This window comes from Herpailurus yagouaroundi, unplaced genomic scaffold, assembly GCF_014898765.1.
Source record: "Herpailurus yagouaroundi ecotype Mexico unplaced genomic scaffold, PumYag 140, whole genome shotgun sequence".
NCBI classification, from domain to species: domain Eukaryota; kingdom Metazoa; phylum Chordata; class Mammalia; order Carnivora; family Felidae; genus Herpailurus; species Herpailurus yagouaroundi.
The window spans coordinates 24,298,695-24,314,455 of record NW_024412395.1 but is presented as its reverse complement, the minus strand read 5'-3'; the positions used below and the strand labels follow the sequence as shown (position 1 = coordinate 24,314,455).

The window sequence follows — 15,761 nt, the reverse complement described above, 5'->3', positions numbered from 1 at the left end:
TATTTTGAATGATTAAAACTTTTGAAACAGTTTTCTACTCTTTTACAGAGGAAACACTTGAGACCAGAGATGTTAAGTAACTATCCCCAATTATATATTAATTAGTGAGAAAATCAGGATTTTAATCCAGGTTTGCCTGCCTACAAACTCTGTTCTTTATATAGGACTTACGTGATGTATAAAATGAGGTTTTATGTAACAACAAAGAAAGAGCAGCAAAATGAAGATTATTTGTGGTACAATGTTTTCTTATGGTTTTCACCAAAGTATATTTACTTTATTGGATCTTTTGAAGTCTGTCCTAAGTAAGTACCAATTCTCAAGAGCCATAGCTAGTATCATTATCAAGAAATGTTATATATTTTCCCAGAGGATATAGTCCTATAATCTATATAATTTTAAAAAGCACTATTTTCCCATAACCACATTTAATTATACCTTAGAATAGATAATAATCAGAATTAAAATGTAAGTGGAAGGCATAAACGACAGAAAGAAGAATTAAAATGTTCATCCTTCCCCAAATTTTTCTGCACTATGATGTTTTAATAAGTATGGGTATGATCAGCATGGTATGGGGAAAAATAATATATTTTGGAAGCAGTCAGACTAGTATCCAGATTTTACTCTGATACTTGCTGGTTATGCAGTATATCCTCAGGCAATTTACGTTGTTTTCTTTTACAATTCAGGTTGGCTATAAAAATTTCAGGGCTGTTGTGAAGAGTATAGGTAATGTATATACATAGCTAGCTTAATATCTCATACTTAATAAATAATAATGTGTAATGTGCATTGTATCATCTCCTTCAGGTTTAGACAACACTTTCCTATCCCTGGACTTCTATAATATTCTTAATTTGTCATTTGTTTTAATTTGGATCCTGTATACATTTTCCACATGATGGTCACTTTTATATACTTATATATATGTGGACTACATACTCTATACACTTATATATATGTGGACTACATACTCTAAAACAAACCTATGATAGCTTTACTTTGAGAGTTCAATAATTAGTTAATTAGAATTATTCATTTTGAGACCGAAAAGGAGAAATAAGTAGGAAGATTCCTAGAGATAGGAAAGAAACAAATTGGATCTGAAAACTACCTCTAAGCTTTGTATACTGGATAAATAGAAGTACCATAGCGACGATGATTACCCTTGAGAGAGAGAGAAAATTGTTGCCATTTACATAATAGCATACATATAACCTGGCAATAAATTTTAAGTGAAAGATATAATAGATAAATTGAGCACACCACCTGCAACAATAGAAGATTTCTTAACAGTCCATTACTCCACATTAAACATTCTATGAGGTTGAAGTAACTACAGAAATAAAATATAGTTTTCTTTAGTGTGTTTTTAATATGAAAAAAATGTAAGCCACTTCCATTTATATTTTTTTTTCTCTTTGTCAGAGTTAATCAGGTAATCTTTCCAAGTATCTTGTAATCTGTGTCTCATGGAAGATCCACAGTCAAAGGATATTTATATAAAGTCAAGAAAGAAAAGATTGTGTTTAACATTTAACTCTTTGTGAAATATAAGAATTCATGCTGGTATTTTAAAAAGAACAAGTACCTAGAAACAGACTGAAATATTCAGATACTCTTTTTAACTTTTAAATTAATGCTAATAGGGAAGAACAGAGAAAATGTTAAATTTAATTTAAGTAGCTTTTGTTTTATTTTTTAGGAGAAGATGTATATTGTTGTCAGAACTCATTTATCTGTCACTATTAGATACTGGTGATAACATACTAAGAAATTATGGATACATTATTTTCCAACATTAGTGAAAAATGAAGTGTCCTATATTATACTTAAATTTTTGGTGGAACTCCTAAAATGTGTTGCACATTTGACTGCATTAAGTGGAGAAAATCCAAAGATAATTTAACGTTTTAAATGTATTCTTATATTTTTTTCTGAAATTCAGTTATTATCTTTTATTGGAATACTGTGATAATCCCAGGAGTTATTTGGGAGATATGCCCCATTTTTATACTAATAAAATGCTTTCAGGGTGTTGTGCACTTGCAGAGGATGTTTCTTCTGACTTCTTGACCTTTAGGATTTAAAGGACCTGAGAGATCAAGTTACAAACCTGACATCTGTCACCAGAGAGGCATTATGACTTATTCTAGGTCACAGTGCTTTATCAAGGAAACATAAATGAAACATTAGTAATTTCACTCCCTTATATGTGTCCCTTCAATTAATATCTCTGTTCTTTGTAGTGATTTGCCCTATCCTTTCTTCTAGTCCTCATTTTTTTAAAACTTTATATAATTTGCCTCTTGTCCTATACTAAATCAGACAATGTGGTTACCAAGAGAAATAATGTAACTATTATGTAAAAAAGTAAATCAGAAATGAGATACAACTATCTAAGTACATATATGCATCATATGCACATATGTATGTTGTATTCACTGTGGTCAGGTATATGACTTATTTTCTTAGAGACTGAAGGTATACCGGGTTTTAGATTATTTTATTTATTTTGAAGGTTTTTACCCTTTAGAAGCTAACGTTCATATTTGGGGCACGAAGGGGACTGGATTTTAGACTCAGAATCTGAGAGGTAGAATCCTAAAGGTCACTTGGAAAATTTACTGAACAATGAAGTATTGCCAAATTTCACATTCTCCAAATGCTTGGGGTGTTTTATCGCTTTCCTGGTTAAATGTGTGATTCTGTTTAATACATTCCTAAATTTATAGAAGAGAGATTAAAAAATGTGAAGTAACCTATTATAGATTCAACAAGATTTGATGTTATTTTTCAAAACTAGATCTCATTGTATCTTAGAATCTGCATTTTGACTTTATTCATTTTAACCATAACTTACACTGATGTTTGGTTTAAAGTCACTATTCATATCTACTGTACATCTTCTAAACATTAAACATTTATGCAAAGAAGAAAACATATTTTGGACAACATTCCTGTTGATTCTTGAAACATAAGTTTTCATTATCTTGTCAGGTAACAAGAGAAAACTCTGTTAGAAGTATTGATTAAAGGATGCCTTGGGCATTTTCACTTCTTTTGAGCACTTCCCCTTATATGTCAGAAAATTTGTTGAGTCACATCATGGATAGCTTTTGATACAGTCTTTTCTCTCTTCATATCAGTGATTGCCTCCTTTTTACTGCTGTCTTTGAATAATGTTTAGGCTCTGATCACATTTTGGGGGTTTAAAAATTTAAATTTATTCTAAAATTTGTATCTTGAAGCATGTCTTTGGTAATCATAAAATTTAATGGAGATTTGTTCAGTTTTAGAATAAATAATGGAGATTTGTTCAGTTTTGATTCATATTCCAATACCTCACATGTATATACTCAAATGTAACCACACAAAGAAATAGCTTTTTAAGAAGCGAAAAGCAGGTAATCAATGCCATATCAACTAGATCTGGTATGAGCCCACCACTTTCCCTACATGTTATTTATGAAGTAATATCAATTTATGTTGTCATTTGGGTAAATTACTAGTAGTAAAGATGGCTGTCACTTGTAGTCTGCTCACTGGTTGCTACTGCTGGTCAGTCTGCCTGATTCTCTTTTCCCAGCTCAGCTACACACTAGAGAGAATTCTTATGGGCTCCAAAGTTGACTTACTGTTTCACCATTTTAAGAGTGAGGATGAATATTTTAGCCTGCAATGTAATTTGAAATATTATTGTGAAGATACGGCACAGGATATGTCTTTGACACTATCATGCAAAATTAATTTGCTCACATTTTACTATTCTAGCTAGTTGTGACTTGCCAAAAACTATACATTAATATACACATATAACTTAAGAATTTCATAGTTTTTAGTAAAGGAAAAAATGCAAATCATTCTATAAAAGTTCTAGCAGTGCCATTAAAAATTCTTACTTTCTGACAATACCATCACTCATGTGATTCACTGGTTAAAATAGTATGAAAGTGCTCAGTAACATAATTTTGGGTATTCTGTAAAGTCCTAACTCTTAGGGATGATGCAGCATAGGCCTGCAGGGGACCTTTGGGAAACATAACTGTTATACAGGCCCAAGTCCCATAAGAAGAGCAGGTCCAATATGAGGTCTGATTGTAACTGCCATTCAAACCTTCTTTTCAGTAATGCAGTGCAGGGAACTGCTGTCCCCAGGAAGAGAGCATGATGGATGAGAGCATCCTTTCCAATAGGCGAGAGGGCCTAAAGATGGAGGGCAAGGGCATGGAGCAAACTGCCCATGTGTGAGCCCCATGACTCAGCCTTCAGGCTACCTGGGATTGGTACTTAAAATATTAAAAGATTTTTTGTATTCCAAGATTTTATTTAAATCCAAGTTAGTAGTAGAAGTTATTGATTCATCACTTACATATAAAACCCAGTGTTCATTACAGGTACCCTCCTTAATGCCCATCACCCATTTTAAAAGAAAAATGAAGGATAGACCTAAAGATGCATGACCAAAATCATTAGGTAAATCTTGCATGTTCTTCTCTATAAAAAATAAATTAAATATTGATAGTGTTATAGAATTTAAAGTTAAAAAACTTTAGTTTTTAATTTTTTTTAAGTTTATTTAATTATTATTGAGAGAGAGAGCACAAGCTGGGGAGAGGCAAAGGGGGACAGAATACGAAGCAGGATCCAAGTCTGAGCTGTCAGCACAGAGCCTGATGTGGGGCCTGAACCCACAGACCATGAGATCATGACCTGAGCTGAAGGCAGACATTTAACTTACTGAGCCACCCAAGCTCCCCCAAAGTTAAAAAAAACTTTAAATTATTGCTAACAGACACATGAAAAGTTGTTGAGTATCACTCATCATCAGGGAAATACAAATCAAGAGTACAATGAAATACCACCTCATACCTGTCAGACTGATTCAAATTAACAACACAGGAAACAACAGATGTTGGCGAGGATGCAGAGAAAGGGAACCCCCACTCTTGGTGGGAACACAAAATGGTACAGCCACTGTGGAAAACAGTATGCAGGCTTCTCAAACATTAAATAGAACTACTCTAGGACCCAGCAATTGCACTACTAGGTATTTACCCAAAGGATACAAAAATACAGGTTCAAAAGGGTATATGTACCCTGATGTTTATAGCAGCATTATCAATAATAGCTAAATTATAGAAAGAGCCCAAATGTCCATCAACTGGTAAATAAAGAAGTTGTGGTATATATACACAATAAAATATTACTCAGGTATAAAAGAGAATGAAATCTTGCCATTTGCAATGACGTGGATGGAGCTAGAGTGTATTATACTAAGCTAAATGAGTTAGAGAAAGACAAATACCATATGGTTTCATTCATATGTGGAATTTAAGAAAGAAAACAGGCAAACATAGGGGAAGGGACAAAAAAGAAAAAGGGAGGCAAACCATAAGAGACTCTTAACCATAGATAACAAACTGAGGGTCCTCAGGGGGAGGTGGGCAAGGGATGGGTTAAATGGGTGATGGATAATAAGGAGAGCACTTGCTGTAATGAGCACTGGGTGTTATATGTAAGTGATGAATCACTAAATTCTACTCTTGAAACCAATATTACACTGTATGTTAACTAGAATTTAAATAAAAACTTGAAACAATAAAAAATGATAGTGTTATAGAATTTAAAGATAAAAAAAAACTTTAAATGATTGAAATCTCCAACATTGTAAAATTATGCAGTAGTGACTAGTATGGAAACAAAATGCTAAAACTGTGGAAGTATTTAAAGACACATTTCTAATAAATACAAGGAAGTCTGCCATACATAATGAAACAATTTAGGAGAAATACTTAAACTTCAAGTTGAATACATCTATATACTAAAAACGGAGGTATAGTAAAAGCAGCTTAAGTACATTCATGGATAGTAAATGAAAATAATATAGGAAATTGGTGATGGAATAAAGAATGGAGGGAGAGTTTGATGAAGTGAACTCTAAAGTCCTGTTTTTTTATTAAGGAAATAATGGCCAGTTTTAGGCAAGCGTAACTTTTCAGAGTTTATTTTCTTACGGCTATGATTGGATATAGTCAGTGTTTTGTTTTAAGCTAGGAAAGATATTGTTATTATTCATATATTTTCCTCTAAATAGTATTCAAAACTCCAAAAAAAAAAACTATAGATAAATATTTGTGTAGTTAAATAAGAGGTTAATAATTTGGCTGAAGAAGTTTGGACAGGCAAACACTAGCCTGCTCAGCCATCTTGGTAGCCTTGAGACAGAGCCTGCAGAGTACAAGTTGAACATATTTATGGTCTCCCTCCCACCAAATATAGACTATGATTGTAAGCCACTTGTTTTAAGGAGAAGAGCAGCCATTTGCTACAAAATGGCTTTGTCTCCAGCTGTCAAAAGAACAATATAAAAGAATGTGGGGCACAGATCTACCTCCATGTGTCAATTTCTTTGTATCAGTGAACTGATGGAGGTTTTTTTTGTTCTTCTTTTTCTATTTTTTGATGTCTGTTAAATGAGCTCTTGTGGGTGATGGTTTTATAATTCCATGAATATTGTGCTGAGAGCTAAAATACCTGGTATTAAGCACATTATGTAAACTATGTGAATTGCTTTCACCATAAATGAAAGTCTTTTTCCTGGCAATTGTATTCTTTGATTACTACTACCTTTTGCCTTTTCTTTTTCCAATCAGTCTAGATTATTTTCTTTTCTTTTTCCAATCAGTCTAGATTATCTGATCATTTTATGACACTTTGCTGAATTGACTACTCCTTTGAATTAGCAAGTTACCTCTTTTTAGAATCTTTTTCTATGCTAATTCTATGTTTGTCTATGTATAAATTTTTTGTTGTTATAGATATTTAGGGGTTAGGAAAGGAGGTCTTTGGATTTAATAGAGTAAAATTTCATTTTGAATTCTAATTCTTTACTGTTGTCGATTTTCAGAGAATTCTTGTGTTTTGTGTTTTTTTTTCTTTTTTTTTTTTTACCTTAGAATTCACTCCTCGAAACATTTATAACTGTACGATATCCATGAACTGATTTTATTGAGATGTTTTGTTTGTTTGTTTTTACTTTCACTTTTTGATGTTGACATCTCTAAAAGGCAAACTTAGATCTTACTTTCCTACTTGGTTCTCTGTATTCAGAAAAGGCCTTTCTGTTTAAAGTATACACGCATTACTTTGCGTATAATGAATACACACGGTCTTTCACCAAATGATTCTCCTTGCCTTTCAGTCCCTGTACAGTATTCATTTAAAAAATATTAAAAGTATGGGTGTCCTATGTCCTCAAGAAGTTTATGTCACTATATTTGTATACTGCTTCCTCTGTGCCTTTTGTCGAAGACAGGGGTGGAGTTCTGGTCCCATTAGCAAATGAGATACAATTTAAGCCAAGCATAGTCAGTAACATCTTACCTATTGAATGTTTTTATACCTTTCCTAGAATTTCCAACTTGTGAGCCACTAACTCAATTTATATGCAAAAGTGGAAGATGCATTAGCAGCAAATGGCACTGCGACTCTGGCAAGTACTACTGTTCACTGTATTGCACTGATTTGATTGGGGGCCTGACTGTTGGTGAGACATAGTTCATAAGAGAAGCTTGCAGAGCCAACAAAATGCCTAAGACAAGTGGTAAGAGGGCACCTGGCACTTCAGCGGGGATTAGCATTAAGAGTAATGGAGGTCAACATCTGTCCCATGGGGCAATGAAGAGATTTGTGTTCAGACATTATGCTGGACATCATCTAATTCGACAGATGTGAAGTAAAGGGGATAATTGAGGAAATGACCTGGACAATTTGAGTTCCCCAAAGCATTTATGTAAAGTGCTCTGTACTCTCAGGACAGAGGAGTTTATAAATTATTATGGAATTATCCAAATGGCCTCATTTCTGCCACCTTGCTATTTATGTACAAATGATGTTTTTTTTTTTCTTATACTCAATTGTATCCCTATGCTGAATTATACCGAACACAGGTAAATGAATTATGTATAAATCATACTTTCTCAGCCACTGATTTCAATTTAATCTATTTCCACTTCACATTTCTCTCACCTCCCTCCTGCAATGGTTGTTAATAAAGAATATAAATCATTGCTAATGATAGTGACAATTTCCCAGTATAAATACACACTTATCAGTTAGTAGAGGAAGGGGAGTACGTAGTCACTCTTCATGTTGGAGAATGGAGAAGAAAGGTCTGAATTAAAGATACGGTTATACACTGTGGGGTGTAGAGAGATTGTGGGTCTGAACAGTTTTCCACAATAATTATATCACCAGCTGTATCATTTCATGAAATTCCTGCACTCATCATTGTCCTCTCATTTTATAATTATTTCATGTTGCATAGATTTGTTGTCAATGGTTAGTCATTTCTGAGTGAAATGGAAATTAAATTTTAAAATCCAAGTCAAGGATTTCTTTTTTCCTCTTTGGTTAGTAGTTGATGTGAAAGCACAAGGGAAGCAATGTCAAAATGAAAATAGTTCCCCCACTGTCCATGGGAAAGTTCATCATTGATTCCTTTATCAAAAACAAAAGAATGCTCTATATACAAAAAGAAACATTAGAGATTTTGGAAGAAAAATTTTCTTCCTGGGTCAGTTTTCACTCCCTTGATGTTGGTGCTTCTTTCCAGATGATGACTGTGGAGACGGCAGTGATGAAGTTGGCTGTGTTCACTCTTGCTTTGATAATCAGTTCAGGTGTTCCAATGGCAGATGTATCCCAGGCCACTGGGCCTGTGATGGTGACAATGACTGTGGAGACTTCAGTGATGAAGCCCAAACCAATTGTACCAGAGAAGGTCAGTAATTTTGTGACTCTATGAACTATCATTTTAAATTGATATATATATATATATGTATATATATATATATATATATACACATATATATATATATATTTGAATATTTCACAATGGATATTATATTTTACTCAGCAGTTAAAAACATATATATTTGGAACAGTGTAAAATAATTTACAGATCACTTTCACTCTTTTATTTCTCTGGTTTCTCATTTTAATACCTCCTTATACTCCGATACCTTCTGTGGTTTTGCTTCCTACTTTCATTAGATGCTTTAGTTACTACGACTTTAATCCTCTCCAACTTCTAAATTGCCAAACCCCAAACCCATCCCCAAGGAAAACAAACAAGCAAACTAAAGAAACAAGAAAGGCATAATTTTTATTTTATTTGAACAGCAAATTTGTTTCCTTAAGGCTTGAAATAACCTCCTATTGATTGTTGATTCATTCCAACTGAATAACTCCTAGAATGCAAGCTGCAAGAAGGAAACTGTGACAACGGGCCACAGCATATCCATGGGCAGCTATACCCTGTCATTTGCATGCGTTACTTTGCAAAATTTGATCATCCATAGGGCATGTTAACAAATTAGAAATCATGTTGGAAATATCATAGGAAAAAATCATTAGGCTGCCAAACATTTATACAATCAGTAACATTTTTTTTTAAGTATAAGTTTTCTTTCTGCTTAAGAATTTGGAAGAATTTGTCATTCACTCATTCATTTATTCTACTGATATTTATTGAAGACTTTCTATGTGCCAGTCACTGTGCTTGTAGAAAAAGATAGATAAAAGGATAAAGAAATGTGGTCCCCATTCAGCATTTAAAATCTAGCAGGCAAACAGAGAATAAAGTGATCTATTTAATGAGTTGGGTATTGGAGTGGGAGGCATATATTGAATGATAATAAGAAAGGAATCATTTTCAAAGTGTTTTCAAGGGCATATATTTGTCTTCTGCAACATTTAATAACTTAGAAAATTTCTATAGTTTTTTTCCTCTGATGTGATTCCTTTCGTCTTTTTTGTTTGTTTGTTTCCTGTCTGTGTCCCTCCCTCCCTCTCCTCTATCCCTTTTTCTTTCTCATTCCCTTTCTCATTCTCTCTCTCCCCCACCCCTTTCTTTATCTATATCTCATTCTTTTGTCAGTTTCTCTCTTATTTCAGTTGGTCCACTAATACATATGAACTAGAGCTTTTTTCATCAACAACCTTGCATGGAAACAGAAATGCTGTAAAAAAATACTTTTTTTCCCTTTTTTCTTTCTATATTGGAAGCATTCATCTGGGGTGTGGTTGGTATGTCATTACTAAGTTACACTATGAATATAAACTGCATTTCCCCCCACCTCACAGATGTCTTTATAGGCTCCTCATGAGGTGTACATCTGTGGCCTGCTGGCACTGCCCCCAATATGCTGTGAAAGATAAATTTCCCCAAAGTTAATTTACTTTCATCTCAGAAGTGAGATCCTATCCCTCTTTTCTATGTTTATTTGTCCCTAAATTAAAATAATTATTGCACATTAAGAAGTTTTTGAGAGATTGCTTTAGCTTCATGAGTATCCAGAGTAAGTGATACACAACCCTTTGTAGCCTCACTAGGTAGTTTCTCAGGTTTGGAGTATAATAGAATCGGTGACTATTGAATGTTAATGACCTTCACTTCTAGAGCACCTCACTTTCACTTATATATTACTCTAAAGAATATACTGTCAATGTGAACATCATGCATTTCTTATATGATTATGGTAATACACTAAGGAAATGATCCAGAGAATCTACATGATTCTTGGACATGTTTCAAACACAGAATGAGAAGAACATCCTGAACTAATTTATATTTATCAGATTATAAATTCCCTAATCAAATATTCCACTTGGTGAATACAAGTTGCAGGAACTGAAGAAAGGGAACAGTCTAGGATGACTTTGCTATAAGACAGAGTATTTCAGAGGACATTTACATATTTTTATCCATCATTATTTTATATATTCTGATACAGAAGTTGTAAAATAATCATGGCACATAGAATTGTTAAAGCTGATCAGGAAAGTCATTTTGCACATGCAGGTTTTGTGAGACCATTGCCAAGGTAAAGTAGAAATTTGATGCAATTAGTCATATAATTTAGTCTCAAAACCTGCTGTGGAAGAAAGAGCAGGGGATTCTGGCTTGAGTTTCAAGACTGGCTGTCAAAACTGATCAAATCCACCGTATAATTGCTCAGCACTTTGCTGTACATTGCCTGGGTTAAAAGAGCATATGGTGTAGTTTCTCTCAACTTAAATTGATTTCAAAAGGGCAAAAACACTCTTGAATTCACTTTTAATTGTAAAGAAGCAGAAGAAACCAGGAAATGGAACATTCCATATATAACCCCCATATTTAGAAAATTTCTGCATTTATGTTCAATGCATATTCTCTCTGAGGAATTTCTATAGTGATGATCATTTTTTTCATCATTAGTGTGATTAATATATGGGGAAAGTATTAATTGCTAATCACTTTCTAGATTATACTTCTCTCCTTCCCCCTCATGTTGTGATGGTCTTTCCTCTCACTTCCAAGCTCACATACTAGGCACACAATGTGCAATATCTATGAAAAGCACTGTACACACACACACACACACACACACACACACACACACACAGGGTCTACAAGCAAGAGTGGAATAGAAAGACAATCCATAGCAGACTGATTTCCTTCCTTTGTCTCATTGCCTGTTTATCATTAATTTAGCTCTGATTTGTTTTTGGTTGTAACAGCTTTGGTTGGTACATATTTCTATAGTGAACCATTAGTGAAGCTACTGGGTGTATAGTTTTTTTTTTCCAAGTGGAGGAATAGTTTGTTTTTCAAGTGGAAGAATTTGGTAGAAGGGAACACCCTCTAGAGCCTTAGGTCTGGCCATTTAATAAGTATCAAAAGGTTTTGTAAAGAAATGTTTTTACCTGTAAAAACATCAAGAATAAAGTTAAAATGAGACTTTGGTCTTTTTTTACAAGTGTTTAGCTCTCTGGATATAATGTAAAAAAAAAAAAAAAACAGAGGAAGAGAGAGAGACAGACAGATTCTGGACAAATGCATCTATAAAATATCAAATGTATACAATTAATCTTATCTCATTGTTGACAGTTTAATTCATTTGAATCATGTATGCTTTCATTCTTCTACTCTTAAGGGGAATAGTCACAACCATATTTCCCCCAAGGAATAAAGCATTTCTAAAGTAAACATATGCATTTTTTGTGGGGTATCTGTAGACAGCTATTCATCAGGTCAATTTCCATTCATAAATTGTTGTAAAAATTTATACCGAATAATTTCAGCATGGATTTGATGGATAATGGAATAGGTTTCTCTAGAATTGATTTTGTCTCAATTTTGCAAAGTAAAGAAATCATTTGACCCTAATTTATGGTGATTGTCCTTTAACTTTCTGTATGGCTGTCTAAAAAAGGGAGCATTTACAGCCAGCTGTACTAAGTGAATAGGCTGGGTGACTATAGAACATATGTGATCTCTTATTTACATCACAAATACAAATGAAATGCAAATTTAAAATTAAGCATGCAATGACCTTCAGTTTTGATTTATTATGAATAATCTTTAATAAGTTCTCAAATCCATTACGGAATTAAATGCATAACATTATTAATATTATTTCTACAAATGGTCATATTCTTCTGTTTTAACTGTTTAACTTTCCTTCTTCTTTGGGAACTTTCACATTTCTTTTGGGATTTGTATTCATTTATTCATTCATTCATTCATTCATTCATTCATTTTACCTACTACTTCCCTGTTCACAGATATAAGAAGGAAGCTAGGATAATTTCATTTTATCTTTGTAATTACATAGTCAAGTACAGTATTTGATACACAATGAATGCTAAATAAATTATTATTGAGTAAAAGAGTTTATTTCTTCACTACAAAATTTGATTATACTCTCAGAATCCAACCCTTATTTGTTTTATATTATATATCTAATAACTTTTTCTGTTCCTTTGACTTACTCCCAGATCCTGAAGTTTATGTTTACAATGATGCACAAGAAAGACTAGCTGTGCTGATCTATTCATGTACATCTCCTTAATAAAGTCATTTTCATTTATCAAAAAAATACTGGCATTTTCAACCCATGACTTAATAAAATAGACAGGACATCTCCCTTATCTTTTATTATTGTTTATTTATTTTTATTTTCTGTCCAAAACAGAGTAAATTCCAGAAAGATAGGAAGAGTTAGTCTGTTTGTTTGTTTGTTTCTGGTATCTATTATTTGATAGTAAATGCCAGTGAAGAGATTCCATTAGTAATAATTTAGTAGGGTCAGGGGGAGGAGTTAGTATATATTAACACTATATATATACACTATATATATATATATATATATATATATATATGTATATATATTAGTATATATTAACACTAATTGCCAGGCACTTTACATTTGTTATTCCATTTAATCCTCACAATAAAGATTACTCGATAGGTTAAGACGTTTGCCTAGGATTACACAGCTGGAGTTTCAAATAAAGATTTCTGTTTTCTATTCTTCCATCCAGCTCCCTGCTTCTGCAGCTGTGCAATATAACCTACCCCTGCCCTTTTTTCTAACTCTTAATGCATTAACATTTATATGATCTCCCAATAATTACAATATTTTTCTCAAGTTCATTCTCATTTTTTAACTTTAAGAGAAAAGAAAGAACTTTCTACTTGTTACAGGTCATTATAATGAAATATTCCAAAGGACACTAGAAGGAACGTGGACCATTATATTAAATAAACTCAGTAAATCTGCCTCTTTTGTTTGTTTGCTTCTGTTCTCCTTTCACTTCCACAATTCATCTTGATAAACTGGATTCTAAAGCTTTGTCATTAGAATAGCTGTGGACTTTTCCACAAAGGCAATTTCTTCAGTTGCCCAAAGAATATGTTAGTCTGCCATAAAAATTTCACCTCATAGATTTAAAAAATAGTTTAAACTGAAAGAAAATGAAAAGATCATTTAGCTCAGTTATTTTATAGTGCAGATGAGGAAAAGGGCTCATCTCCATAAAATTATTCTTCTGTGTATGTAACAGTAACAAAAACATGCTGCTTCCTGGAAGGAGCTGATAATGTTCTGTGTTAGAGATTTGAGACTGAGAACTTTGTTCCATAAAGACATTTCTAGAAGAGGTTTTGGATTCAAGTGATTATGCTGAATTCTTTGTGGAAAATTCAGAAAGGTCAGACGGTACAGCCAACCAAAAAGGGATAGCATCCTCCCTAGGGACATTGAATACACTCCAATCAGTGCCGGTATGAAAACTTGACTTGTGACTGAAGATTTGGGTTACATATTTAAGCATTGAGAGAATGAAAATTAAAACCAGTATTTCCTGAATTCCAGTCCATGTATTCTCCATATCAGCTGAACCCATCATCATGTTTTTAGCAGCACAGTTTCCTAACCACATAGAACACAAGGTACCAGGATGCCTCAGTTTGTTAAACAACCAACCCGTGATTTTGGCTCAAGTCATGATTTCACAGTTTGTGAGATCTAGCCCTGTGTCAGGCTCTGTGCCAATAGTGTGGAGACTGCTTGGGCTTCTCTCTCTCCCTCTCTTCCCCTTCCTCGCTTGTGCTAGCTTGCTCGCTCTCTCCCTCTCTCAAAGTAAATAAATAAACATTAAAAAAAAAGATAATAATAAATACTATACACAATCAGACTCAATCATCTGTTTTTCTCTTATAAAGATATTCTGAAGATATTTTCAATTAATTTTTACTGAAACAATAAAAAATGCTATTATTTCTCAATCACTGAATTTTCTTGACAATCAAATATTGTCTTTGAATTTGAGGAAATTAGCAAATTGTGTACTCAGAAAAATCATATAATCCTTTCTTCTAATGGTTTTTAATTATTCTTCTTTAATGAAAATACAGATGGTTTTCTGAAAAATACAATTAAATGAAATTTGAAGTTTATCTACTTTTTTTTTTTCAACATTTATTTATTTTTGGGACAGAGAGAGACAGAGCATGAGCGGGGGAGGGGCAGAGAGAGAGGGAGACACAGAATCGGAAACAGGCTCCAGGCTCCGAGCCATCAGCCCAGAGCCCGACGCGGGGCTCGAACTCAGGGACCGCGAGATCGTGACCTGGCTGAAGTTGGACGCTTAACCGACTGTGCCACCCAGGCGCCCCTGAAGTTTATCTACTTTTAGAGAGGTATAATATCTACTTGCAATGAGATACAAATTGGGTAATTTTATTCACTCACAGATTTATTTATTTTCCTTGGGAAATGTTAATACTGAGATATCAAACTAATGTTAATTATTAATGGATTTTATCCATAGGAAACTCTTTTTGTTTTCTGGGACAAAATAGCTCTTTAAAGGTCAATGTAACCTCAATACTATAAACAACTTTTACATCAATAGAAAAGAAGACCCAAGGTTTTTGAATCAACTAATAACAAGGCCTGTTTTGAGGATGCGTAATGTTTCTGGCAATGTGATTATCAGGACAATTAAAAAGAATTAGATAAATATAATTTAAAAAATAAAATATTTAAAAAATGGTTCATAGGGGCGCCTGGGTGGCGCAGTCGGTTAAGCGTCCGACTTCAGCCAGGTCACGATCTCGCGGTCTGTGAGTTCGAGCCCCGCATCGGGCTCTGGGCTGATGGGTCAGAGCCTGGAGCCTGTTTCCGATTCTTTGTCTCCCTCTCTCTCTCTCTGCCCCTCCCCTGTTCATGCTCTGTCTCTCTCTGTCCCAAAAATAAATAAACGTTGAAAAAAAAAATTAAAAAAAAAAATGGTTCATAAAGTAGGAAGAAAGAAGTCAATTATCTTTATTTAACTATACAGAAGTTAATAATAGATCCACACTTCTTCTTAGATAAATTTAGCTCTTGTATTAAGATAGTAATTATGTATTTTGACACCAAATA

At 33.6% G+C, this 15,761-nt stretch overlaps 1 protein-coding gene across 4 annotated transcripts in view; it reads left to right on the top strand.

The window, feature by feature from the left end:
• Nucleotides 1-15,761, top strand: part of LRP1B (LDL receptor related protein 1B) — a 1,898,953-nt gene that overhangs the window by 1,208,360 nt on the left and 674,832 nt on the right. For all 4 annotated transcript variants that reach the window (XM_040474969.1, XM_040474970.1, XM_040474968.1 and 1 more), the window contains exons 19-20: nt 7,418-7,498; nt 8,621-8,788. In XM_040474969.1, the coding sequence (XP_040330903.1) occupies nt 7,418-7,498; nt 8,621-8,788 (249 nt within the window). The remainder of the gene's footprint in view (nt 1-7,417; nt 7,499-8,620; nt 8,789-15,761) is intronic.